Genomic DNA, 27254 nt, shown 5'->3' with positions numbered 1-27254 from the left:
GGGCTACTGGGAGCACTGGGAGGAAGCGAGGGGAACTGGGGGGCACTGGGAGGGACAAGTCAAAGGGGGGTGGGGGCTACTGAGGGGGGTCTGGGGGGCTACTGGGAGGCACTGGGAGGTAGTGGGAGCTACTGGGAGGTACTGGGGAGCTACTGGGAGGTACTGGGGGCTACTGGGAGCACTGGGAGGAAGCAGGGGGAGACTGGGGGGCACTGGGGGCCCTGGGAGGGACAAGTCAAAGGGGGATGGGGGCTACTGAGGGGGGTCTGGGGGGCTACTGGGAGGCACTGGGAGGTACTGGGAGCTACTGGGAGGTACTGGGGAGCTACTGGGAGGTACTGGGGGCTACTGGGAGCACTGGGAGGAAGCAGGGGGAGACTGGGGGGCACTGGGGGCCCTGGGAGGGACAAGTCAAAGGGGGATGGGGGCTACTGAGGGGGGTCTGGGGGCTACTGGGAGGCACTGGGAGGTATTGGGGCCGGGGGGGGTGTTGTCCCGGGGGGGGTCACAGCCTCTTGGGGTCCCTCCCCCCCCCCCCAGGGAGCAGCCGGGACCAGGAGCCCCCAAACCAGCGTCTTTATTGGAGCGTCCTCAAACGGGGACCCGGGCGGCGGGGGGGCGGGGGGGGGGTCCCGGGGGTCCGGGGGGGCTCTGAGGGGACCCCAGTGCCCGGGGGGGTCCCCGGGGGGGGGGTGGTGTCACTTGCTGCGTGCCAGCCCGATGCGGTTGTGGTCGCGGTCGAAGACGGCGTAATGGCGGGTGAGGAAAACGTCCCCCAGGATCCAGAGGGGTCCCGCGGGGGGGTCGACGTCCAGCGCCATGAACCCGCTGATGCAGGTGGGGGACCCCTGCTGCGGCACCTGGGGACGGGGACAGGGGTGGGGATGGGGACGTGGGGACGGGGACGGGGACATGGGAACGGGGACGTGGGGATGGGGACGTGGGGATGGGGATGGGGACGTGGGGACGGGGATGGGGACAGGGATGGGGACACGGGGACAGGGATGGGGACATGGGGAGACGGGGATGGGGATGGGGACACGGGGATGGGGATGGGGACATGGGGACAGGGATGAGGACATGGGGACAGGGATGAGGACATGGGGATGGGGACATGGGGACACGGAGATGGAGACACGGGCATGGGGACATGGGGACATGGGGATGGGGACATGGGGACAGGGATGGGGATGGGGATGTGAGGATGGGGATGGGGACAGGGACAGGGACATGGGGACAGGGATGGGGACATGGGGACAGGGATGGGGACAGGGACAGGGGGACAGGGATGTGGGGACAGGGGTGGGGACAGGGACGGGGATGGGGACATGGGGACGGGGATGGGGACGTTGGGACAGGGATGGGGACAGAGACATGGATCAGTGGGGACAGGGACAGGGGGATGTGGATGGGGACATGGGGACAGGGACTTGGGGACATTGTGGACATAGGGACAGGGACGGGGACGCGGAACGGGGACAGGGATGGAAATGGGGATGGGGACATGGGGACACGGATGGGGACCCAGGACAGGGGATGGGGACACAGCTCAGAGGGGACACAGATGGGGACAGGGACATGGCTGGGGACATGGGGGGGGACATGGCTGCTGTTGGGGACACGGGACATCGCTGGGGACAGCAGGGACAGGGGGGCATGGGGGGACAGGAGGGGACAAGAAGGGAGAGGGTGACATGGGGGGGAGAGGAGGGGACACGGGGGGACAGGGGGTGGCATGAAGGGGAGAGGAGGGGACATGGGGGGACATGAGGGGACAGGGGGTCATGGGGGGTCATGGGGGGACGGGAGGGGACACGAGGTTGACATGGGGGGACAGGAGGTGACACGGGGGGACAGAGGGTGACATGGGGGGACAGGGGGTGACATGGGGGGACACGAGGGGACAGAGGGTGACATGGGGGGACAGGGGGTGACACGGGGGGACACGAGGGGACAGAGGGTGACATGGGGGGGACAGGGGGTGACACGGGGGACACAGGGGGACACGAGGGGACAGAGGGTGACATGGGGGGGACAGGGGGTGACACGGGGGGACACGAGGGGACGCAGGGGGTCCCACCTGGAGCACGTAGTCCTGGGACCTGAGGGTGAACTCGTGTTTCCCCAGGACGAAGGTGACGTTGGGCAGAGACGGGACCTTGTCACAGTTCAGCAGGTACTGGGGGGGGGGGGGGGGGGGACACGGACACACGGTGGGGACCCAGGCGTCCGGGCCAGGGACCCCCCACCCCACCCCCAAAAGGGGACCCAGGCGTCCGGGGCCCTACCTGCCCCCTCAGGATGTGGGTGCCCCCCAGGGCGTGGTGCAGGGCGGCCATGTCCTTGCTGGGGCCGGTGATGAGGGACGTCCCCGTGTCCACGATGACTTCGCAGCCTCCCCGGCACAGGGGGGGGTCACGGCACCCCAGCGTCCCCGGGGTCCCCACCGACACCCTGCGGGGGACGTGGGGATTGGTGGGGGGAGGCACTTGGCGGGGCCCCCGGGGCAGTTGGGGGGCAGTTTGGGGGTCCCATGGGGCAGTTTGGGGGTCCCATGGGGCAGATAAGGGGGTCCCATGGGGCAGTTTGGGCGGGTTGGGGGGCAGTTTGGGGGTCCCATGGGGCAGATAGAGAGGTTGGGGGCAGTTAGAGGGTCCCATGGGGCAGTTTGGGGGCCCCATGGGGCAGATAAGGGGGTCCCATGGGGCAGTTTGGGGGGTTGGGGGGCAGTTTGGGGGTCTGGGGGGGGTCTGGGGAAGTTTGGGGGGGTCCAAGGGGGGTCCTGGGGGGGGGGGTCAGAAGGAGATTTGGGGGGGGGGGGGGATTTGGGGGGCTCAGGGGGTCCAAGGGAGGATTTGGGGGGTCTGGAGAGGGGGTTGGGGGGCATCCAGGTTGGGTTGGGGGGGTCAGAGGGGTCAGGGGAGGTTTGGGGGCATCCCGGGGGGTCTGAGGGGATTTGGGGGTTCGGGGGGGGGGGGGCTCTCACCTCTCCATGTGCAGCTGCCAGTAGCCGCGGCGGGAGACGGGGATGTAGTGGAGGGGTCCCTCGAACTGCCCCTCGTCGATGCCCCCCAAGAGCAGCTCCCCCCCGTCGCCCTCCGCCACCCCACTGCGCCCCACAGTCAGGCTGGGGGCCATGGGGGGCCGAGGGGGGGTGGGGGGGTCCCGGGGGGGATTTGGGGGGGGGTCCCAGGGGGGATTTGGGGGGATTTAGGGGTCCCAGGGAGGATTTGGGGGGTCCCGGGGGGGGCTGGGGGGATTTGGGGGTCCCAGGGGGGATTTGGGAGGTTCCTGGGGGGGATTTGGGGGTCCCAGGGGGGATTTGGGGGGGGGTCCCAGGGGGGATTTGAGGATCCCAGGTGGGATTTAGGGGGCCCAGGGAGGATTTGGGGGTCCCAGGAGGTGTTTGGGGGTCCTGAGGGGTATTTGGGGGTCCCAGGGGGGATTTGGGGGTGTTTCTGTGGGGGTAGTTGGTGAGTACTTGGGGGGTAGTCAGGGTGTAGTTAGGGTGTAGTCGGGGGCAGGTGGGGTGTAGTGGGGGGTCGTTGGGGGATACTTGGGGGGAGCTGGGGTGCTGTCAGGGTGTAGTTGGGGTGTGTTCGCAGGGTAGCTGGGGGGTAGCTGGGGGGTAGTTGAGGTGTAGTTGGTGGATAGGGGGGGGGTAGTTGAGGAGTGGTCAGGGTGTAGCTAGGATGGAGCTGGGAAGTAGTTGGGGGATACTTGGGGTGTAATTGGGGGGTGGTTGGGGGGGTACTTGGGGTGTAGTTGGGGTGTAGTCAGGGGATACTTGGGAGATGGTTGGGGTGTAGTTGGGGGGATACTTGGGGTGTAGTCGGGGGTTAGTTGGGGGGTACTTGGGATATGGTTGAGGTTAGTTGGGGGAATACTTGGGGGGTAGTTGGGGGGTACTTGGGATATGGTTGGGGTGTATTGGGGGTTAGTTGGGGGATACTTGGGGTGTAGTCGGGACGTAGTCGGGGGTTACTTGGGGAATACTTGGGGTACGGTTAGGGTGTAGTTGGGGGGTGGTTGGGGGGTACTTGGGAGGGTAGTTGGGTGAGAATGGGGTGTAGTTGGGGGGTTGCCAGGGGCTGGGGGATACTTGGGGTATGGTTGGGGGTTACTTGGGGGTTACTTGGGAGGTGGTGGGGGTGTAGTTGGGGGGTTGCCAGGGGCTGGGGGATACTTGGGGTATGGTTGGGGGTTACTTGGGGGTTACTTGGGAGGTGGTGGGGGTGTGGTTGGGGGGTGGTTGGGGGTGCAGCGGGGTCCCCCCTACCTGCGCAGGCGGAAGGAGAAGACGTTGGTGCTGAAGAGCCCCTGGCGCATCATGTTGTCGAACACCGGGAGGGCGGGGCCGGCGGCGGCGGCGGGGAAGGCCAGGCCCAACACCCCGTCGAAGCGGGCGGCCGCGAAGGCCAGGCCCGGCAGCGCCACCGCCTCGGCGAAGGTCTGCTCCGGCACCGACACGTTCGACACCTGGGGACGCCGATGGACGGGTGACAACCCTGGACCCGGGCGTCCGGGTGACACCCAGACCCAGGACCCCCAATACTCCCCACCCAAGGACCCAAGCGTCCGGGTGACACCCAGACCCAGGACCCCCAATACCCCCCACCCAAGGACCCAAGCGTCCGGGTGACACCCAGACCCAGGACCCCCAATACTCCCCACCCAAGGACCCAAGCGTCTGGGTGACACCCAGACCCAGGACCCCCAATACCCCCCACCCAAGGACCCAAGCGTCCGGGTGACACCCAGACCCAGGAACACCCAATATCCCCCACCCAAGGACCCAAGCGTCCGGGTGACACCCAGGACCCCCCAAACCCCCCACCCCCGGGACCTGGGTGTTCTGCCCCTCCCCCCTCGAGGCCCCGCCCCCCCGAGGCTCCGCCCCCACCGTCAGGGTGTCCTGGCTGAGGAAGCCGCTCAGGCTGCCGCTGCCGTAGGTGATGGTGAAGGCGGAGCCGTTGGGGCGGTGGGTGCAGGAGAGGGTGGACTGGTAGTGGGGGTGCAGCCCTGGGAGGAGGAGGGGGCGTGTCACGGCGTGGCCACGCCCTCCTCCAGCCCCACCCCTCCCAGCCAGGCCAGGTAGAGCAGCAACAGAAGGCTGAGGCTCCTCCCCCTCCACCCAGACCCCGCTCCTTTGCCCAGAACCCCACCCCCTTAGGTCGGGTCACGCCCACCCAGACCACGCCCCCTCCCTCCAGGCCACGCCCCTCCCAGCCAGGCCATGTGGAGCAGCAGCAGAAGGCTGAGGCTCCTCCCTGACCCCGCCCCCTGCACCCAGACCCCGCCCCTCCACCCAGACCCCACCCCCTTAGGTCGGACCACGCCCCTCCAGGCCACGCCCTCTCCCCCAGGCCACGGCCCTCCCAGCCAGGCCATGTGGAGCAGCAGCAGAATGCTGAAGCTCCTCCCCCTGCACCCAGACACCGCCCCTTTGCCCCAAGCCCGCCCCCTCCACCCAGACCCCCACCCCCTTAGGTGGGACCACGCCCCTCCAGGCCACGCCCCTTTCCCAGACCACACCCCTCCCAGCCAGGCCATGTAGAGCAGCAGCAGCAGCAGGTTGAGGCTCCCTCCCCCCGCCCCCTTGCCCAGCCCCCACCCCCTTAGGTGGGACCACGCCCCTCCAGGCCCCGCCCCCTCCCCAGGCCCCGCCCCTCACAGCAGGCCAGGTAGAGCAGGCAGCAGCGGGCTGAGGGCACCCAGAGGTCGGCGGAGCCGGTGTCGAAGATGACGCGGAAGGGCTGGGGGGGGGTCCCCAGCGCGATGGTGCCGTAGTACTGGGCCTGGGGGAGGGGCGACACCGCCACCGCGTCACCCCCCGTCCCCGTGGCCCCCCACCCCCGTGACACCCCCACCCCTGTGGCCCCGAGGACCCCCACCCCCGTGGCCCCAGGGTGACGGTGTTGTTACGTCCCCGTGACACCGCCACCCCCGTGTCCCCAGGGTCCTGTAGTGCTGGGTCTGGGGGGGGGGACACACACAGACACCCGCCACCGCGTCACCCCCAGGGACCCCCCCATCCCCATGTCCCAGGGGTCTGTCACCCCCACGTCCCCGTGACACCGTCGCTGTCACCCCCCCACATCCCCAGGGATGGCCACCCCCCCGTCACCACGTCCCCGGGTTCTGTCACCCCCCCGTCCCCAGGGTGACGGTGACAACACCGTCACCCGCACGTCCCCACGACACTGTCACTGTCACCCCCATCCCTGTGACACCGTCACCCCCCCGTCCCCAGGGTCTGTCACCCCCCTGTCCCCAGGGTGATGGTGACAACACCGTCCCCCCATGTCCCCACAACACCGTCGCTGTCACCCCCACGTCCCCAGGGTGGGGGTCGCCATCACCCCCTCCCCCCCCCAGCCCCTCCCCCACTCACGTCCATGTAATTGTGGAGGCGCGTGGGGGCGCCCGCCGCCCCTCCCCCGCTCCGGCTCCGGGGTCCCCCTCCCCCCACCCCGAACTTGGGGGGCACCCAGGGACCCCGCTGCAGGGGGACGCTGGGGGGGGGAGGGGATACGGGGGTTAATGAGGGCACGGGGTAACGAGGGCGGGCGGGGGGGGCCCAAAGACCCCCGGGGAGGGGGGGGGGGAGGGGCACCCTTGGGAGACCCCAGGGGCCAATGAGCTTAATGAGGTTAATGAGGCCGGGGAGGGGACGTCACCGGGCTGGGGGGGGGAGGGGGCACCAGGGGCCTCCTGGGGGGGTGATGAGGTTAATGAGCAATTAATGAGATTAATGAAAGGTTAATGAGATGTTAATGAGGTTAACGAGGGGGGGGGGTCCAGGTCCCCTGGGCGCTAATGAGGCTAACGAGGGGGTTGGGCTGCTGGGGTTAATAACGAGCTAATGAGGAGCTAATGAGGGTAATAATGAGCTCGGGGGGGGGCCCACGGGGGGGCCCGGGGGGGGTTAACGAGGTCAATGAGGTTAACGAGGGGTCTGCAGGCCCCGCCCCTGGGGGTTGGGGGGCACCTAAGGGGGGTGGGGGAGGGTCACCATAGGGGTCAGAGGTCACGCGTGGGGTCACACCCCCCCCACCCACGGGTGGGGCCGGTGCTGAGCGGGTCCGACCGGATCCCCTCCCCCGCTCGGCCCCACCCGGGGACCCGGGCGGCCGGGGAGCCCCACCCCCACCCTGGGGGGACCCAGGTGTCCGGGAACCCCCCCCCCCCGGCGTCGTGGGAACCCCTGCCCCTCCCCCACCCCCCAGGGGACCCCAGCACGCGGGTGTCCCCCTCTGCCCCTCCCCCCCCCAGGGGACCCAGGCCTCCGGGTGCCCCCTCCCCCACCCCCCCGGCATCCTGGGACACCCCCCAGGGGACCCAAGCGTCCGGGTGCCCCCTCCCCCCGGAGTCCTGCGACCCCCCCCGCCCCTCCCCCACCCCCCCGGCATCCTGGGACCCCCCCCCCAGGGGACCCAAGTGTCCGGGTGCCCCCTCCCCCACCCCCCGGAGTCCTGCGACCCCCCGCCCCTCCCCCACCCCCCGGCATCCTGGGACCCCCCCCCCCAGGGGACCCAAGTGTCCGGGTGCCCCCTCCCCCCGGAGTCCTGCGACCCCCCCGCCCCTCCCCCACCCCCCCGGCATCCTGGGACCCCCCAGGGGACCCAAACGTCCGGGTGGGGGGGGGACACACACGACACCCCCCCCCCCGCCCCTCCCCCCTCACCGCAGGACGGCGCCGGCGCCGGTCACGAGCAGCAGGAGGCACCCGAGCGCGGGACCCCCCATGGCCGCTCTGCCCCCCCCCCCCCCGCCCGCGCGCGCGGGGAAACCCCCCCGCGCGGAGGCCCCGCCCCGCCCCGCCCCCCGCCCCGCCCATCCGGGGGTGGGGGCGGGGGTGACTCAGGGGGCGCGAATTACCCCGTAATTAATTAGGGGGGGGCCCCGAAACCGCCCCCCACATCGGGGGGGGGGGGGGGGCCGGGGCTGCCCCTGGGGGGGGGGCGGGGGAGACCCCAAATTGGGGGGGGGAACCCCAAAACCACCCCGTAATTGGGGGGGGAACCCCAAAACCACCCCGTAATTGGGGGGGGAGGGGTCCGAAACCGCCCCCCCCAAATGCCCACACCGGGGGGGGGGGAACTACCCTATAATTGGAGCCCCCCCCCCCAAACCAAGCCATGGGGGGGGGACCCCCAAATTCCCCCACACTGGGGGGGACACCCCTAAAACCGTGACCCCTCCCCCCCCAAAATGGACCCAGGGGTCGGGGGGGGCTGTGAAGCACCTTTATTATCCGCTGCGCCGGGGGGGGGGACACACGGACGGATGCGGGGTGTCCCCTCCCCCCCCCCCCCCCAGACCCACACTTGGGGGGTGGAGTGTGTGTGTGGGGGGGTGGGGCTGATGTGGGGCTGCCCCATAGCCCCCCCCCCCCCCCCCCGCTTTGTAACTGGGGGGGCCCCATGGGCCTCCCCCCCTTCGCTGTGGGGCTGAGCCCCAGGCACTGTGGAGTGATGTGGGGCTGAGCCGTGGGGTGGGGATGTGGGGCGCCCCCCATCCCCCCCCCCCCCATCCCCCAAAATTCTGTGGGGCCGAGCCTGAGGAAGCACTGGGGGGGGGCTGGGGGGGGGGGGGGGGTGTCCCCCACCTCCCTCCCCACGGGGTGTCCCCACCCATGGGGGTGCCCCACACTTGCCGTGGGGGGGGTGGGGGAGTTGCCCCACATTCGTCGTGGGGGTTCAGTTCCTGGTGGGGGCGGTGGGGAGACCGGGGGGGCTGGGGGGGCGCCGGATGTTGGCTCGGTCTTTGGCGGCCTCCTCTTCCTCGTCGTAGCGCTCGTCCTCTTCGTCGCTGTGGCGGGGGCTGGAGAGGCGGGAGAGGGCGGGCGAGGGGGGCACCGAGGCCGGGCGGGGGTAGCGGAAACCCTGGGGGGGGGGGGGGGGGGGACCCAAGAGTTTGGGGGGGCACCCGGGGGTTTGGGGGCACCCAGGGGTTTGGGGGGGGGGTGTCCAGGGGTCCAGGGGGCTCCCAGGGGTCTGGGGGAGACCCAGGAGTTTGGGGGGACCCAGGGGTCTGGGGGACCCGAGGGTTTGGGGGGGTCCCAGGGGTCTGGGGGGACCCCCAGGGGTTTGGGGGGCACCCAGGGGTTTGGGGGGGCACCCAGGGATTTGGGGGGTCCCAAGGGTCTGGGGGGACGCAGGGGTTTGGGGGACCCGAGGGTTTGGGGGGTCCCAGGGGTCTGGGGGGACCCCCAGGGGTTTGGGGGGCACCCAGGGGTTTGGGGGGCACCCAGGGATTTGGGGGTCCCAAGGGTCTGGGGGGATGCAGGGGTTTGGGGGACCCGAGGGTTTGGGGGGGTCCCAGGGGGCTGGGGGAGACCCAGGGGTTTGGGGGGCACCCAGGGATTTGGGGGGTCCCAAGGGTCTGGGGGGGATGCAGGGGTTTGGGGGACCCGAGGGTTTGGGGGGGTCCCAGGGGTCTGGGGGGGCACCCAGGGGTTTCGGGGGGCACCCAGGGATTTGGGGGTCCCAGGGGTCTGGGGGGACGCAGGGGTTTGGGAGACCCGAGGGTTTGGGGGGACCCCAGGGGTCTGGGGGGACCCCCAGGGGTTTGGGGGGCACCCAGGGGGTTGGGGGACCCGAGGGTTTGGGGGGGTCCCAGGGGGCTGGGGGAGGCCCAGGGGTTTGGGGGCACCCAGGGATTTGGGGGGTCCCAGGGGTCTGGGGGGACGCAGGGGTTTGGGGGACCCGAGGGTTTGAGGGGGCCCCAGGGGCTTCAGGGGGGTCCAGGGGGTCCCAGGAGTTTGGGGGGTCCCAGGGGTTTTGGGGCACCCAGGGGTTTGGTGGGTCCCAGGGCTCTGGGAGGGGACCCATGGGTTTGGGGGGGCACCCATGGGTTTGGGGGGGTCCCAGGGGTTTTGGGGGGACCCAGGGGTTTGGGGGGACCCAAGGGTTTGAGGGGTCCAGGGGGTTCAGGGGGGTTCAGGGGGGTCCCAGGGGTCTGGGAGGGGACCCAGGGGTTTTGGGGGGGACCCAGGGGTTTGGGGGGACCCAAGGGTTTGAGGGGGTCCAGGGGGTTCGGGGGGGGGGGGTTCAGGGGGGTCCCAGGGGTCTGGGAGGGGACCCAGGGGTTTGGGGGGCGCCCAGGGGTTTGGGGGGTCCCAGGGTTGGGGGGACTCACGGCAGCGGCCTCGGGGGGTTCGTAGGTGAAGCTCTCGGGAAAGGCCTTGGCCAGGGCCATGCGCCGGGCGAAGGTGTAATACTGGGGGGGTCGGGGGTCAGGGGGCACCCCAGGACCCTCTCCAGGACCCCCAGAGACCCCCCCAACCCTCCTGCCCCCCCCCCCCCCGGGATCCTCTCCAGGGATCTTCCAGGACCCCCCGGGACCCCCTGCCCTCCCCCAGGGGCTTCAGGGACCCCCCAGATGACCCAGGGACCCCCAGAACCCCCAAGCCCCCCAGGGACCCCTCCAGGACCCTCAGAGAGCCTCCCAACCCCCCTGTGCCCCCCCAAACCTCCCCAGGACCCCCAGGGACACCCCCAAACCCCCCAGGACCCCCTCGACTCCCCCAGCCCCCCTGAAGCCCTTCTCCAGGCCCCTCGGGTCCCCTCCAGGACCCCCAGAACCCCCCAGGATCCCATCCAGGACCCCCAAGGACACCTCCAAACCGCCCAGGACCCCCTCGACTCCCCCAGCCCCCCGAAGCCCTTCTCCAGGCCCCTCGGGTCCCCTCCAGGACCCCCAGAACCCCCCAGGATCCCATCCAGGACCCCCAGAGAGCCCCCAGGAACCCCGTGGGTCCCCCCAGGACCTCCAAGGACCCCCCCACACCCCCCAGGACCCCCTCGACTCCCCCAGCCCCCCCTGAAGCCCTTCTCCAGGACCCCCAGAACCCCCCAGGATCCCATCCAGGACCCCCAGAGAGCCCCCAGGAACCCAGGGACACACCCCCCCCCCAAACCCCAATGCCCCCTCCCCGTCTCACCCTGCCCAGGTACTTCCAGTCGAGGAGGTCGGAGAGGCGCTCGGTGCGGTTGCGCTGGACGATGCGCTGACGCCGGCTCTGCTGGCAGAAGCCGTAGAGGAAGGCGGTGAGCTGCGCGCACGACTCCTCGGGCGCCCGGAACCGCCGGTCCACGATGTAGATCCCTGCGGCGGCACCGCGTCAGCCGCCGGGGAACCGGGGACCCGGGGACCCGGGTTGTCGGGGACCCAGGGACCCAGGCACCCAGGGGGTTGGGGACCCGGGGACCCAGGTAGTTGGGGACCCCAGGGACCCAGGCACCCAGGCGGTCGGGGACTCGGGGACCCAGGTAGCTGGGGACCCCAGGGACCCAGGCACCCAGGGGGCTGGGGACCCGGGGACCCAGGCACCCAGGCGGTCAGGGACTCGGGGACCCAGGCACCCAGGCGGTTGGGGACCCAGGGACCCAGGCGGTTGGGGACCCAGGCACCCAGGGACCCAGGTGGTTGGGGATCCAGGGACCCAAGGACCCAGGTGGTCGGAGACCCAGGGGGTCAGGGGGTCAGGGACCCAAGGCACCCAGGGGGTTGGGGACTCGGGGACCCAGATAGTTGGGGACCCAGGGACCCAGGCACCCAGGCGGTTGGGGACTTGGGACCCAGGTGGTCAGGGACTCGGGGACCCAGGCGGTTGGGGATCCAGGGACCCAGAGCCCCAGGTGGTCAGGGACTCGGGGACCCAGGCATCTGGGGACCCAGGGGGTTGGGGACTTGGGGACCCAGGGGGCTGGGGACCCAGGGACCCAGGCACGCAGGCGGTTGGGGACTTGGGGACCCAGGCATCTGGGGACCCAGGCGGTTGGGGACCCAGGGGGTTGGGGACCCAGGCAGTCAGGGACTCTGGGACCCAGGTGGTTGGGGACCTGGGGACCCAGAGACCCAGACATTTGGGGACTTGGGGACCCGGGGACCCAGGTGTTCGGGGACCCATGGATGCAGGCAGCTGGAGACCCAGGCATCCAGAGACCCCCCCCACCCAAGGACTCAGGCGCCTGGGGACCCCCACCCAAGGACCTAGGTGTCTGGGGACCCCCACCCATGGACTCAGGTGTCTGGGGACCCCCTACCCAAGGATCCAGGCATCCAGGGACACCCACCCAAGGACCCAGGCATCCAGGGACCCCCACCCAAGGACCCAGGCGCCTGGGGACCCCCTACCCAAGGATCCAGGCATTCGGGGACCCCCCACCCAAGGACCCAGGCGTCCAGGGACCCCCACCCAATCACCTAGGTGCCTGGGGACCCCCACCCAAGGACCCTGTTGTCCAGGGACCCCCACCCAAGCACCTAGGTGTCTGGGGACCCCCCACCCATGGACCCCGGCACCCAGGGACCCCCACCCGAGGACCGCGGCGCCCGGGCTGACCGTAGGCGGAGGGATCGGCGATGTGCTCCTCCATGAAACACCCGAACCCCGAGAGGTTGGTGGAGACGCTGGGGATGCCCATGACCGTGCACTCAGCTTTGGAGGGCAAAAAGGGGGGGGGGGGAGGTGTCAATTGGGGGGGACCCAGGACTTTTGGGGAGACCGAGGAGTTTGGGGGGGGACCCCCAGAGGTGCTCTTACCGGGGGTGTACCCCCAGGGTTCGTAGTAGGAGGGGAAGACCCCCAAGTGACACCCCCGGACAAACTCCTCGTAGTCGACGGGCAGGAGGGGGCTGGTGGAGGACAGGAACTCGGGGTGGAAAATGATCTGGGGGGGGGGGGACAGAGTCATAACAGCCCCCCAGGACCCCCAGACCCCCCCCTCGGGACCCCCAGACACCCCTGGGACCCCCAAGATCCCCCTGCGACCCCCCAGACCCCTCTGGGAACCCCCAGACCCCCCCTGGGACCCCCAGATCCCCCTGAGATCCCCCACCACCCCTCTGGGACCCCCCAGACGACCCGGAGACCCCCAAGACCCCCCTGAGACCCCCCCCACCCCTCTGGGACCCCCCAGACCACCCTTAGACCCCCTTGAGACCCCCCAGACCCCTCTGGGAACCCCCAGACCCCCCCCCCGGGACCCTCAGATCCCCCTGGAACCCCCAGAACCCCTCTGGGACCCCCAGATCCCCCTGAGATCCCCCTGGGAACACCCCCAGAAACCCCCAGGACCCCCAAAGACCCCCCAACCCCCCAACTCCCCAAGACCCCCCCCAGTCCCCCCAAACCCCTCCCTGACCCCCCCAGCTCCCCCCAAACCCCCTTTAGCCCCCCAAACCCTCCCTTAACCACCTCCAACCCCCTCTCAGCGCCCCCCACCCCCAACCCACATGTCCCCACCGTGCCCCCCTGTCCCCAATGTGTCCCCCCCCCTCCCCAAAATGTCCCCAATTGTCACCTTGACCCGGTCGTTGCTGCTGTTGAAGAGCCCGATGCGCCGGATCGTGGTCAGGATGGGATCGGTGGCGTCGTCCAACATATTGTGGGTGCAGACGGGGGGGAAGGACTGTCGCTGGGGGTGGGGGGGGAGGGCAAAAAAAGGGGATCCAGGCGTGCGGCTGTGCCAGGACCCCCCCTTTTTTCCTCTCCCCTCCCCCAAAAAAGAGCACCCAAGCGGCCGGGAGCCGTACCTGGGTGGCGAAGATGGCGCGTTTCATCATGGTGAAATCCTCCCGGTCCAGCATCTTGTTCATGTCGGGGAGGTTCCCCCTGTGAAATTTGGGGGGAGGGGGTGTTAAAAAAGACCCCCTCCCCCCCTAAAAAAGGGACCGAGGTGTCCGGGGTGGGGGTGGGGGGGTTGCTTACACCAGCAGCGATTCGTAGAGTTTCTTCCCGAATTTTTCCTTTACGGCGTTGGCTGTGTCCCTGCGGAGAAGGAGAGAAAATTTGGGGGGGGGGGGGGTCAGCCCGGATGCCTGGGACCCCAGGAGGGGGCGTGGGAGCGGTGCCTTGCCCGGATGCTTGGGGTCCCTGGGGGTTTGGGGGGGTCTTCAGGGGGTTTTGGGGCTCCCTGGGGGGTCTGGGGGGGTCCCAGGGGGTTTTGGGGCTCCCTTGGGGGCTTCGAGGGCTCCCTGGGGGGTTTGAGGGAGGTCCCAGGGGGGTTGGGGGCTCCCTGGGGGGTCTGAGGGAGGTCCAAGGGGGTTTTGGGGGTCCCCAGGGGTTTTGGGGGCTCCCTGGGGGTTTTAGGGGGTTCCTCGGGGGTTTTGGGGTTCCCTAGGGGGTTTGAGGGGGGTCCCAGGGGGTTTTGGGGGGTCCCTGGGAGGCTTGGGGGGGTCCTTGTAGGGTTTGGGGGGGTCCCTGAGGGGGGTTTGGGGGTCCCTGCCCTGGAAACTTGGATCCCTGGGGGTTTGGGGGGGGAGATCCCAGGGGGTTTTGGGGGTTCTTGGGGGGTCCCTGTGGGTTTTGGGGTCCCCCCGGGGTTTTGGGGCTCCCTCAAGGGTTTTGGGGAGATGCCTGGTGGTTTTGGGGGGCTCCCTGGTGTTTTTGGGGGGGGGGCTGGGGTTTTGGGGGCTCCCTGGGGTTTGGGGGGGTCCCTGTGGTTTTAGGGGGGTCCCCTGGGGTTTTGGGGTGTCCCTGTGGTTTTAGGGGGGTCCCCTGGGGTTTGGGGGGGTCCCTGGGGGGGGTTTCGGGGTCCCCTCGGGGGTTTCGGGGTCCCACCAGAGCTGCTTGCGCACGGCCTGGCCCTTCAGCGACTCCACGTTGAAGTTGTTGGTCCGGGCCGGCATGATGAAGAAGGCCACCACCGTCACCTCGCTGCCGTTCACCTGCGGGGGCACGCGTCCCCTCTGTCCCCAAGGGTCCCCAAGGGTCCCCGAGGGTCCCCTCTGTCCCCAAACGTCCCCCGACCCCAAATGTCCCCTGGGTCCCCAAACAGCCCCTGGCCCCAAATGTCCCCCGCAGCCTCAAACGTCCCCCGTGTCCCCGAATGTCTCCCTGTCCCCAAATGTCCCCTGGGTCCCCAAAAGTCCTCTCTGTCCCCAAATGTCCCCCCGACCCTAAATGTCCCCTCTGTCCCCAAACAGCCCCTGACCCAAATGTCCCCTGTCCCCAAATGTCCCCTGTGTCCCCAAATGTTCCTCCTAGCCTCAAACAGCCCCCGTGTCCCCAAATGTCCTCTGTCCCCAAACATCCCCCATGTCCCCAAATGTCTCCCTGTCCCCAAATGTCCCCTGGGTCCCCAAATGTCCCCCTAACCCTAAATATCCCCTCTGTCCCCAAACAGCCCCTGACCCAAATGTCCCCTGCCCCCAAACATCCTCTGTGTCCCCAAATGTCCCCCATGTCCCCAAATGTGCCCTGTGTCCCCAAATGTCCCCTGTGCCCCCAAATGTCCCTCCTGGCCCCAAATGTCCCCTGTGTCACCAAACGTCCCCCCAACCTCAAATGTTCCCTCTGTCCCCAAATGGCTCCTCCATCCCCAAATATTCTCCTGGCCCTAAATGTCCCCTGTGTCCCCAAATGTCCCCTGGCCCCAAATGTCCCCCCTGGTCTCAAACATCCCCTGTGTCCCCAAATGTCCCCCCGACCTCAAATGTCCCCTCTGTCCCCAAATGGTTTCTCCATCCCCAAATATTCTCCTGGCCCCAAATGTCCCCTGTGTCCCCAAATGTCCCCTGTGTCCCCAAATGTCCCTCCTGGCCCCAAATGTCCCCTGTGTCACCAAACGTCCCCCCAACCTCAAATGTTCCCTCTGTCCCCAAATGGCTCCTCCATCCCCAAATATTCTCCTGGCCCCAAATGTCCCCTGTGTCCCCAGATGTCCCCCCCGGTCTCAAACATCCCCTGTGTCCCCAAATGTCCCCCATGTCCCCAAATGTCCCCTGTGTCCCCAAGCGTCCCCCCAACCTCAAATGTCCCCTCTGTCCCTAAATGGTTTCTCCATCCCCAAATATTCTCCTGGCCCCAAATGTCCCCTGGCCCCAAATGTCCCCCCTGGTCTCAAACATCCCCTGTGTCCCCAAATGTCCCCTGGCCCCAAATGTCCCCTGGCCCCAAATGTCCCCTGTGTCCCCAAATGTCCCCTGGCCCCAAATGTCCCCCCTGGTCTCAAACATCCCCTGTGTCCCCAAATGTCCCCTGGCCCCAAATGTCCCCTGGCCCCAAATGTCCCCTGTGTCCCCAAATGTCCCCTGGCCCCAAATGTCCCCCCCGGTCTCAAACATCCCCTGTGTCCCCAAATGTCCCTCCTGGCCCCAAATGTCCCCTGGCCCCAAACATCCCCTTGCACCTCCCCAGCCCCCATAACTCCCGCGTCCCCGTGTCCCCCACGTGTCCCCCATGTCCCCCCGTGTCCCCCACGTCCCCCATGTCCCCCCGTGTCCCCGCTGTCCCCCGTGTCCCCCCTGTGTCACCCGCAGGAGGTAGTTGAGCCGCGCCAGCGCCTCCAGGAAGATGTCCGCCCCCTTGTTGGAGAACTCGTAGCGCCCCGCGATGAAGAAGAAAAGCGTCTTGTCCAGGTCGAAATCCAGGTGCCTGCGGGGGACCCTGTCACCCTGGGGGCACCCCAAAACCCCCGGGGAGCCCCCCAAAACCCCTGAGAGCCCCCCAAAACCCCCCAGACTCCCCCACCCCTCCTGGAGCCTCCCAAGAGCCCCCCCAACCCCTCTGAGCCCCCCCAGACCTCCCAAATCCCCCCCCAGACCCCCCAACCCACCCCAGACTCCCCCAAATTTCCTCCCACAGCACCCCAAAACCCCTTGAGAGCCCCCTGACCCCCCCAAACCCTCCCAAGAGCCCCCCAACCCTTCTGAGCCCCCCCAGCCCCCTCAAATACCCCCTAACCCCCTCCAGACACCCCAACCCTCCCCAGACCCCCCCAAATGTCCCTCACCCCCCACAGTCACCCCAAAACCCCCTGGGAGCCCCCCAAAACCCCCTGAGAGTCCCTTGACCTCCCTGTGACACCCCCAAGGGCCCCCCGACCCCTCCAACCCCCCCCCAGACCCCCCTAAACCTCCCTCAACCTCCTGGGACACCCCAAAACCTCTCTAGGACTCCCAAGAGCCCCCCCAAGAGCCCCCATACCCCCTGAACCCCTCTGAGAGCCCCCTGACCCCCCCAAACCCCTCAGACCCCCCCCCCCCAAGAGCCCCTCAACCCCTCTGGCACCCCCCAATCCCCCTCCCTAGACCACCCAACCCCCCCTGAAAGCCCCCCAACCCCTCCAATAGCCTCCAACACCCCCGAGACCCCCAGAACCCCCACCCAACACCCCCCAATACCTCCCAGCACCCACAGGGCCCCCAGGGACCTGAGTGCCCCCCCCCAAACTCTTGGGGCCCCCCCAAATTCCTGGGTTCCCTCCGGACTCCTGGGTCCCCCCATAACTCCTGGGTTCCCCCCGGACTTCTTGGGTCCCTCTTGAACTCCTGGGTCCCCCTGGGCCTCCTGGGTCCCCCCAAACACCTGGGTGCCCCCCCCCCAGATGCCGGGGTCCCCCGGGGTCCCCCCGTTTTGGGGACACTGACCCATAGAAATGTCCCCTGACGAACTCCTGGACGCGGGCCTTGCTCTGGGCGTGGAGGTTCTGGAACTCGTGCATGGCCGAGAACTTGCGGACGTTGAGGCCGTTGGGGGTCACCAAATCTGGGGGGGACACGGCGGGCGGGGGGGGGGTTAAGGGGGGACCCCCAGACCCCTGGGTCCCTCTAGGGGTGATGGGGGGGCCCCCCCCTGGGTCCCTCTGGGGACATTTGGGTCCTTCTAGGGGTGATGAGGGGTCCTGGCGGGGGGTGATGGGTCTCTCGGGGGTTTTGGGGTCCCCCGAGGATGTGGGGGTCACCAGGTCTATGGGGGGATGATGGGGGGGGGGTCCCCTAGGTCCTTCTGGGGGTGCTGGGGTCCCCTGGGGACACTTGGGTCCCTGAGAGGGTGCCGTGGGGTCCCCCCTGGGGGTGTTGAGGACCCTGTGGGGTCTTGGCGTCTTCCTTAGGGTCCCCCTGAGGGTGCTGGGGTCCCCCCAGGGATGTTGGGGTCCCCCTGGGGGTTTCAGGGTCCCCCTGGGGGGTGCTGGGGCCCTTGAGAGGCTGCTGGGCCCCCTGTGGGGTCTTGGGGTCCCCCTGAGGGTGTCGGGGCCCCCTTGGGTGCGTTGAGGTCCCCCCTAAGGATGTTGGGGTCCCCCGGGAGGTGCTCAGGTCCCTGTGGGGCCTTGGGGTCCCCCTTGGGGTCCCCCTGAGGGTGCTGGGGTCCCTTAGGGGGTCTTTCTGGGCCCCCCCTGAGGGTGCCAGGGTCCCCCTGGGATGTTGGGGGCCCCTCTGGGGTTGCTGGGGTCCCCCTGGGGGGTGCTGGAATCCGTGTGGGGCCTTGGGGTCCCCCTGAGGGTGCTGGGGTCCCTTAGGGGGTCTTTCTGAGCCCCCCCCCCCCGAGGGTGCCAGGACCCCCCTGGGTGCATTGGGGTCCCCGCCCGGGGTGGGGGTCCCCTGTCACCCACCGGGCTTGCGCTTGAGGAGGTGCTCGGCCTCGGCGGCGGTGACGTGGGAGACGGTGGTGAGGACGTGGGCGCAGTGGGCGGCCGCCCGCTCCAGGCAGTACCGGTGGTAGATCTGCCGCTCCCCCGCCTCCTTGTCCACGTCGAACTGGCCCCCACAATGCACTGGGGTCACCCCTGACCCCCGCCATCCCAGCATGCACGGGGGCAACCCTGATCCCCAGCCGCCCACAGGGCTCCCAGGTGACCCCCAGCGTCCCACAATGCACCGGGGTCACCCCTGACCCCCGCCATCCCACGGTCCTCCCAGGTGACCCCCAGCGTCCCACAATGCACCGGGGTCACCCCTGACCCCCGCCATCCCACGGTCCTCCCAGGTGACCCCCAGCGTCCCACAATGCACCGGGGTCACCCCTGACCCCCGCCATCCCACAGTCCTCCCAGGTGACCCCCAGCGTCCCACAATGCACCGGGGTCACCCCTGACCCCCACCATCCCACAGTCCTCCCAGGTGACCCCCAGCGTCCCACAATGCACCGGGGTCACCCCTGACCCCCGCCATCCCACGGTCCTCCCAGGTGACCCCCAGCGTCCCACAATGCACCGGGGTCACCCCTGACCCCCGCCATCCCACGGTCCTCCCAGGTGACCCCCAGCGTCCCACAATGCACCGGGGTCACCCCTGACCCCCGCCATCCCACGGTCCTCCCAGGTGACCCCCAGCGTCCCACAATGCACCGGGGTCACCCCTGACCCCCGCCATCCCACGGTCCTCCCAGGTGACCCCCAGCGTCCCACAATGCACCGGGGTCACCCCTGACCCCCGCCATCCCACGGTCCTCCCAGGTGACCCCCAGCGTCCCACAATGCACCGGGGTCACCCCTGACCCCCGCCATCCCACGGTCCTCCCAGGTGACCCCCAGCGTCCCACAATGCACCGGGGTCACCCCTGACCCCCAGCATCCCAGCATGCACTGGGGCAACCCAATTCCCAGCATCCCACAGTCCTCCCGGGTGACCCCCAACATCCCAGCATGCACCAGGGCCACCCCCCAGTGTCCCACAATGCCCTGGGGTGGCCCCTGACCTCCAGCATCCCAGCATGCACCGGGCCACCCTGACCCCCACCATCCCAGCATGCACTGGGGCGCCTGGCCCCTCCCTGGGTACCACTAGACCCCAGGTCCGTCCCTCCACGGGTTCCTCCCAGCCCCAGATCCCCTCTCCCTTGGTTCCCCCCACCCCAGGTTCCCCCAACCCAGGTCCGTCCCTCCCCAGGTTCCCCCCACCCCATCTTCCCCCTTTCTTGGTTCCCCCCACCTCTCGGTTCCCCCCCGGTCCGTCCCTCCCCAGGTTCCCCCATCCCTTGGTTCCTCCCCCAGGTCCGTCCCTCCCCAGATTCCCCCCACCCCATCTTCCCCGTTTCTTGGTTCCCCCACCTCTCGGTGTGTCCCCCCAGGTCCCCCCTCCCCAGGTTTCCCCCCGGTCCGTCCCTCCCCGGGTTCCCCCATCCCTTGGTTCCCTCCCCAGGTCCGTCCCTCCCCAGATTCCCCCCACCCCATCTTCCCCCTTACTTGGTTCCCCCCACCTCTGGGTTTCCCCCCCCAAGGTCCCCCCTCCCCAGGTTCCCCCCTCCCCAAGGTTCCCCCCGGTCCGTCCCTCCCCAGATTCCCCCCAGCTCCCCCCCCCCCGTCCCCCCCCACTCGTATTCCCCCCTCACGCTGTGGAGGTTGTTGTAGAAGTCGACGCTGCCGGCGCAGAGGTAGCGGCCCAGCAGGGTGGCGTGGGTGGTGAAGATGGTTGCCACCGGCAAGCGCCGGGCCCGGCTCAGCACCAGCCCCAGCCCCGCCAGCCACTCATGGAAGTGACCCACGATGAAGGGACGCTCCTCGCTCTGCGCTGCAAACTGCCACCCCCCCCCCCGCAATGTCACCGTCACTGTCACCGGCACCCCCAGGGTCACCCTGCGCCGGGGAACCCCCGCCGGGGACACCCGGATGCCTGGGTCCCCTCTTGAGACCCCTCCCAACCCCTCCAGTGTCACTGTCACCCCCCACCGGTGTCACCATCACTGTCACCCCTGGTGTCACCCCCCCCAGGGCTGCCTGGACACCTGGGTCCCCTCTTAAGACCCCCCCATGGGGCTCCCAACCCCTCTCTGGGGACCCCGAAACCCCCTCAGGACCCTTTAAACTCCCCCAGGGACCCCCTAAGAGCCCCCCAGGGAGCCCCAACCCCCCCCCCGGGGACCCCAAAACCCCCCTGGGGACTCCCAAACCCCACCTCCCCGAGGACCCAGCTGACAAGGAAGCTGAAGAGGACGTACCAGGGGACCCTAAAACCCCCTGGCATCCTCCCACCCCCCTCAGGGACCCCTCAAAAATCCCCAGGAACCCTCCAACCCCCCCCAGGGACCCCCAATTGCTCCCTGGGGACCCCTAAAACCCCCTGGAGACCCCTAAACCCCACCTCCCTGAGGAACCAAGCGATGACGAAGCCGAAGAGGATGTACCAGGGGATGCCCAAACCCCCTCAGGGACCCCAAAACTCCCTCAAGACCCCCCCCCGGCACCCTAACCCCCTCCCCAGGGACCCCCAAATCCCCCAGGGACCCCCAAAACCCACCTCTCCGAGGAACCAGGCGACGAGGAAGCCGAAGAGGACGGCGTCGTTGGCCTCCCGGTCGTACCAGGGGACCCCAATAGCGCAGCTCTCCCACAGCTCCCCCTTCCAGCGCTCCAGGCTCCAGGCCGTGGCCCCCACGTCCAGCAGCACCACGGCCGGGCTCCCCTCGATCAGCCAGCGCCCAAAATGCACCTGCACCCCAAAAAAAAGCCCCCCGAAATCTTCAGCACCCCCTCAAATACCCCGGTAAGGCTCCCCTCCATCAGGCTGCACCCCAAAATGGGGCAGCCCAAACCCCTCAGCACCCCCAAACACTCCAAAATGGCTCCCCGGAGGGGGTACCCCCAGGCACGTGTCCCCCCCCGATGGGTTAAACGTCCCCAAAAATGGGCTAAAAGTCCCCAAAAATGGGTTAATGTTCCCTAGAATAGATTAAAGGTCCCCACAATGGGCTAATGTCCCCCCAAATGGGCTAAACGTCCCCCCCCAAATACATTAATGTCCCCCAAAATGGGTAAATGTCTCCTAGAATGGATTAAATATCCCCCAAAACGGGTTAAATGTCTCCAAAAATGGGTTAATGTCCCCCAAAATGCATTGACTGTTCCCCCAAAATACATTAATGTCCCCCAAAATGGGTTAATGTTCCCTAGAATAGATTAAATGTCCCCAAAATAGGTTAATGATTCCCCCAAAGGGGTTAAATGTCCCCCAAGATGCATTAAGGTCCCCCCAAAATACATTAATGTCCCCCAAAATGGGTTAAATGTCCCCGAAATGGGTTAACGTCCCCCCAAAATGGGTTAAAGGTCCCCCAAAACGGGTTAAAAGACCCTGGAATGAGTTAACATCGCCCAAAATGGTATAAATCTCTCCGTAAACGAGTTAATACCCAGCAAAAAGGAGTTGTGCCCCCTAAAATGGGTTAATGCTTCCCAAAAATGGGATAAGGCTCCCCCAAAATGGCTTAAGATCCCCTAAAATGACTTAAACGTCCCCAAAACCGGCCGAAACGTCCCCAAAATGAGTTAATGTCACTCAAAATGAGTTAAATATTCCCAAAATATGGGTTAAAAAGCCCCCAAACCAGGTTAATGTCCCCCAAAATGAGCCCTTGCCCCCCAGTTTTGGGAAGGAGGGGGAGGGGAAAGCGCGACCTTTGCTGACCTTTCCCGCGCGGGGGAGGGTAATGTGAGCTGGGGGGTGGGGGGGCTAAAAATAGCCCCCACGTGCGTGGTGGGGGAGGGCGCCCCGGTCCCTCGGCAGCACCCTGGAGGCCCGGCCTGCCCACGTCCCCCCCACCGCGGGTGCCGGGGTCCCTGGGTGCCCACCTTGCACCCCTGGGTGTTCACAGTGCTGTGGGTGCCCCCCATCTCCCCCTGATCCCCCATCTCCCCCCATTCCCCACACCCCCCTCACCCCCAGCTCCCCCCCACCCTCTGGGTGCCCCCCACCCTCTGGGTGCCCCCCTGGGTGCCCACCTTGCACCCCTGGGTGCTCACAGTGCTGTGGGTGCCCCCCATCTCTCCCCCATTCCCCACACCCCCCTCACCCCCATCTCCCCCCATTCCCCACACCCCCCTCACCCCCAGATCCCCCCCACCCTCTGGGTGCCCCCCACCCTCTGGGTGCCCCCCTGGGTGCCCACCTTGCACCCCTGGGTGCTCACAGTGCTGTGGGTGCCCCCCATCTCCCCCATTCCCCACACCCCCCTCACCCCCATCTCCCCCCATTCCCCACACCCCCTCACCCCCAGATCCCCCCACCCTCTGGGTGCCCCCCACCCTCTGGGTGCCCCCTGGGTGCCCACCTTGCACCCCTGGGTGCTCACAGTGCTGTGGGTGCCCCCCATCTCCCCCTGATCCCCCATCTCCCCCCATTCCCCACACCCCCTCACCCCCAGATCCCCCCCACCCTCTGGGTGCCCCCCTGGGTGCCCACCTTGCACCCCTGGGTGCTCACAGTGCTGTGGGTGCCCCCCATCTCCCCCCATTCCCCACACCCCCCTCACCCCCAGATTCCCCCCCACCCTCTGGGTGCCCCCCTGGGTGCCCACCTTGCACCCCTGGGTGCTCACAGTGCTGTGGGTGCCCCCCATCTCCCATCTCCCCACGATCCCCCAGCTCCCCCCACTCCCCACACCCCCAGATCCCCCCCACCCTCTGGGTGCCCCCCACCCTCTGGGTGCCCCCCTGGGTGCCCACCTTGCACCCCTGGGCGTTCATGGCGGCCAGGGTGCGGCGCAGGGCGGGCTGGGGCGGCTCCAGCAGCTCCACCTGGGTGCGGACGCTGCTCTCCACGTAGGGCCCCACCAGGACGTAGCTCTCCCCCCACTCGTCCGCCGTCACCCGCGCCTTCGTCTGCAGCACCGTGTAGATCCCCCCCACTGCCGCCGTTCCCAGCGTGCACCGGGGCGGGCGTCAGCCCACAATGCACCGGGGCGGACGGCATCCCAGCATGCACTGAGGCGGGCGGCGTCCCAGCATGCGCCGGGGCCCGCCGCGGCCTAGCAAGTGCCGGGGAGGGCGTTGACCTCCAGCCCACCCAGCCTCGCCCCGTCCCATGATGCACTGGGGCACCGGGTATCCCAGCATGCACTGGGGCTGAGAGCAACCCGCAGTGGCAGCCATTGGTGGATTGGGGCAGGCGGTATCCCAGCATGCTCCGGGGCTCCCATTAACCCGCAGTATACTAGGCCTCGTGGCATCCCACAATGCACTGGGGGCACGTGACATCCCAGCATGCACTGGGGCCACCATTAACCTTACCGCGTACCAGGCCTCGCTGTATCCCATAATGCACCGGGCCCCCGTTAACCCACAGTGCACCCCGCCTCACGGCATCCCATGATACACCAGGGGAGGGAGTATCCCACAATGCACTGGGGCACCCATTAATGCAGGGTACTAGGCCTCACGGCATCCCATGATGCCCTGGGGCACCTGATATCCCATGATGCCCTGGGGCAGCACCCCCCCCCCCCCCCAGCTATCCCAGAGGCCTTTGGGGCCTGACCCCGCCCCACCTGCCCCAGGGCATGCTGGGATAGCCCCCCTCCTCCCCACGATGCCCCACCCCTCCTGCCGCAAAGCATGATGGGAAAGCCCGGGCCTCCCACACCCCCGGGGGGGGGACCCCGGTGTTTGGGGGGGCCCGGGGGGGGGGATCCCAGCATTTGGGGGGGGTCTCAGGTGTTTGGGGGGTCTGGGGGGACCCCAGTGTTTGGGGGGTCTGGGGGGACCAAGGAGTTTGGGGGGCTCGGGGGGATCCCAGCATTTGGGGGGTCTCAGGTGTTTGAGGGGGGTCTCAAGGGGGGACCCTGGTGTTTGGGGGGTCCAGGGGGGACCCAGGAGTTGGGGGGCTCGGGGGGGTGATCCCAGCATTTGGGGGGTCTCAGGTGTTTGGGGGGTCTGGGGGGACCCCAGTGTTTGGGGGGTCTGGGGGACCCTGGTGTTTGGGGGGTCCAGGGGGGACCCAGGAGTTGGGGGGCTCGGGGGGGTGATCCCAGCATTTGGGGGGGGGTCTCAGGTGTCTGGGGGGGTCTGGGGGGGACCCCAGTGTTTGGGGGGGTCTGGGGGGGACCCTGGTGTTTGGGGGGTCCAGGGGGAACCCAGGAGTTGGGGGGCTCGGGGGGGTGATCCCAGCATTTGGGGGGTCTCAGGTGTCTGGGGGGGTCTGGGGGGGACCCCAGTGTTTGGGGGGGTCTGGGGGGGACCCTGGTGTTTGGGGGGTCCAGGGGGGACCCAGGAGTTGGGGGGCTCGGGGGGGGGTGATCCCAGCATTTGGGGGGGTCTCAGGTGTCTGGGGGGGTCTGGGGGGGACCCCAGTGTTTGGGGGGGTCTGGGGGGACCCTGGTGTTTGGGGGGTCCAGGGGGACCCAGGAGTTGGGGGGGCTCGGGGGGGGGGGGGTGATCCCAGCATTTGGGGGGGTCTCAGGTGTTTGGGGGGGGGGTCTGGGGGGGACCCCAGTGTTTGGGGGGGTCTGGGGGGACCCTGGTGTTTGGGGGGTCCAGGGGGACCCAGGAGTTGGGGGGGCTCGGGGGGGGGGTGATCCCAGCATTTGGGGGGGGTCTCAGGTGTTTGGGGGGTCTGGGGGGGACCCCAGTGTTTGGGGGGGTCTGGGGGGACCCTGGTGTTTGGGGGGTCCAGGGGGGACCCAGGAGTTGGGGGGGCTCGGGGGGGTGATCCCAGCATTTGGGGGGATCCAGGTGTTTTTGGGGGGTCTCAAGGGGGGACCTGGGCATTTGGGGGGGGGGGTCTCAGGTGTCTCTGGGGGTCTGGGGGGACCCCAGTATCTGGGGGCTCTGGGGGGGGACACACCCCAGCATTTGGGGGGTCTCAGGTATTTGGGGGGAGTCTTGGGGGGACCCAGGCATCTGGGGGGGGGTCTTGGGGGGAACCCCAGCATCCAGGGGGCTCTGAGGGGGATGTGGGCATTTGGGGGGACCCAGCTATTTGGGGGGGGGGTCTCAAGGGGGGACCCAGGCATCTGGGGGGTCCCCAGGGGACAGGGGGGATCCGGGGGGGGGGTCCAGGGGTTGGGGGGGTCTGGGGGTCCCCAGGGGTCAGGAGGGCTCCAGGTGGTCCCCAGGGGTTGGGGGGGTTCCGGGGTGGTCCCCAGGAGTTGCGGGGGTTCAGGGGGTCCCCAGGGGTTGGGGGGTCCAGGGGGTCCCCAGGGGTTGGGGGGTCCTGGGGGGGTCCCCGAGGTCGCTCACCCTTGTTGGCCACCTCCCAGGCCACCTCGAAGAGGACGACGTTGTCGGGGGCCCCGGGGCCCCCCCACTCTTCCAGCCCCGGCAGGGAGCTCACCGAGACGCTGCGGGCCAGCGGCATCCTGGGGGGGGCACCCCCAAAAATCAGGGGGAGTCACATGGGGGGTCCCCAAAAGTGGGGGCAACCCCAAAATGGCGGTCAGGGGGGTGGGGGGAGGGAAAAGGGGGGCACCCTCTGGGTCCCTTCAGAGCCCCCCCCCCACCGCCATGGGAGCGACCCCCACCCATGGGACCCCCCCAGGAGCCTGAGACCCCCTCCAGGCACTGCCCCCCACCCATGGGCCCCCCAGGATCCCCCCCAAGATCCCAAGAGCCCCCAGGACCCCCTTTAAGACCCTGAGACCCCCCCAAAGGAGCCCCCCCCATGGGATCCCCCCAAGACCCCCATAGGAGCCCTCCCCACCCATGGGACCCCCCCAAAACCCCACCTGTCACCCATAGCCCCCCCAGGATGACCAGGCCCCCCCACCCCCCCCACGGGACCCCCCTTGTCACCCATAGCCCCCCCCAGGACCACCAGGCCCCCATAGCAGCCTCCCCCCATGGGCCCCCCAGGACCCCAAGAGCCCCCCAGTACCCCCCCATAGGAGCCCCCCACACCCATGGGACCCCCCCCGTCACCCATAGCCCCCCCCAGGACCACGACACCCCCCCATAGGAGCCCCCCTCATTTATAGACCCCCCACCCACCCCATAACCCCCCCAAAAGCCCCCACACACCCATGGGACCCCCCCGTCACCCATAGCCCCCCCAGGACCACGAGGACCCCCCAGGAGCCCCCCACACCCATGGGACCCCCCCAAAAGCCTCCCAGACCCCCACAGGAGTCCCCCCCCTCATGGGTGCCCCCCCCCCGGCCATTAAACACCCTTATAAAAGGCCCCCCCGGGACCCCCCCCTCGGGGACCCCCCCCGGGAGCCAAAGGCTCCCGGGGGGGGTCCCCGAGGGGGGGGTCCCAAGTTTTGGGGGGGTCCCAGGGGGTCCCATTTCGCCGCCCCCCCCCCCGCGCTCACCTCCCCGCGCTCCCGCAGCTGATCGCGGACTGACCCCTCCCGCCCCCCGTCGCCGTCACGCCACGCCCCGTCCCCCCCCGCCCCGGCCTTGGCTCCGCCCACCGCGGCGTTGATTGGACGAGACGCGGGGGGGGGAACGGGATGGGAGGGGGGGGGCACGTGGACGGGGGAGTCTTAAAGGGGCGAGGGGAGGCTTAAAGGGGCAATGACGGGCTTAAAGGGGCAATGGGGGGACCACAGGGGAAACTGGCTCCGCCCATTGTGGGGGAGGGGATTGAGGGGCTATGGGGCAGCTATGGGGCAGGCAGAAGCTATGGGGCAGCTATGGAATTAGCTATAGGGCAGGGTACGGGTCTGTGGGGTACCCATGGGTGGCCTATGGGGCAAGTAGGGGCTATGGGGCAGCTTTAGGGAAGTTATAGGGCAGGCTATGGGGCTGTGCGGCAACTCTAAGGCAGCTCTGGGGCAGGCTATGGGGCTGTGGGGTACCTATGGGGCAG

The 27254-nt window shown here is 68.7% G+C and overlaps 2 protein-coding genes across 2 annotated transcripts; both read right to left on the bottom strand.

Moving 5' to 3' along the window:
• Nucleotides 1-690: 690 nt before the first annotated feature.
• LOC148053714 (cathepsin D-like) lies at nucleotides 691-8689 on the bottom strand. The gene is made up of 10 exons (XM_087772948.1): nucleotides 8656-8689; nucleotides 7688-7862; nucleotides 6395-6515; nucleotides 5675-5798; nucleotides 4904-5022; nucleotides 4280-4479; nucleotides 2987-3109; nucleotides 2289-2454; nucleotides 2081-2179; nucleotides 691-860 (listed from the first exon to the last, which is right to left on the bottom strand). The coding sequence occupies exons 1-10, from the start codon at nucleotides 8687-8689 to the stop codon at nucleotides 699-701; spliced, it is 1323 nt and encodes a 440-aa protein (XP_087629074.1). The 3' UTR covers nucleotides 691-698.
• Nucleotides 8583-26813, bottom strand: GYS1 (glycogen synthase 1). Its single transcript, XM_087773171.1, has 17 exons — nucleotides 26755-26813; nucleotides 25683-25801; nucleotides 23172-23353; nucleotides 20968-21159; nucleotides 20063-20248; nucleotides 18345-18489; nucleotides 17383-17500; nucleotides 16267-16387; nucleotides 14573-14679; nucleotides 13721-13780; nucleotides 13546-13624; nucleotides 13314-13427; nucleotides 12554-12680; nucleotides 12353-12448; nucleotides 10949-11112; nucleotides 10144-10224; nucleotides 8583-8888 (listed from the first exon to the last, which is right to left on the bottom strand). Exons 2-17 carry the CDS (start codon nucleotides 25798-25800, stop codon nucleotides 8703-8705), a joined length of 2076 nt encoding a protein of 691 aa, XP_087629297.1. The 5' UTR covers nucleotide 25801; nucleotides 26755-26813; the 3' UTR covers nucleotides 8583-8702.
• Between the last annotated feature and the right edge of the window lie 441 nt (nucleotides 26814-27254).

The sequence above is a fragment of the Nipponia nippon genome, unplaced genomic scaffold (genome assembly GCF_047370975.1).
Source record: "Nipponia nippon isolate SJK-2023a ecotype South Korea unplaced genomic scaffold, ASM4737097v1 scaffold_38, whole genome shotgun sequence".
Taxonomy (NCBI): Eukaryota; Metazoa; Chordata; class Aves; order Pelecaniformes; family Threskiornithidae; genus Nipponia; species Nipponia nippon.
The sequence above is the reverse complement of the archived record's forward strand: the minus strand, read 5'-3'. Positions and strand labels throughout refer to the sequence as shown.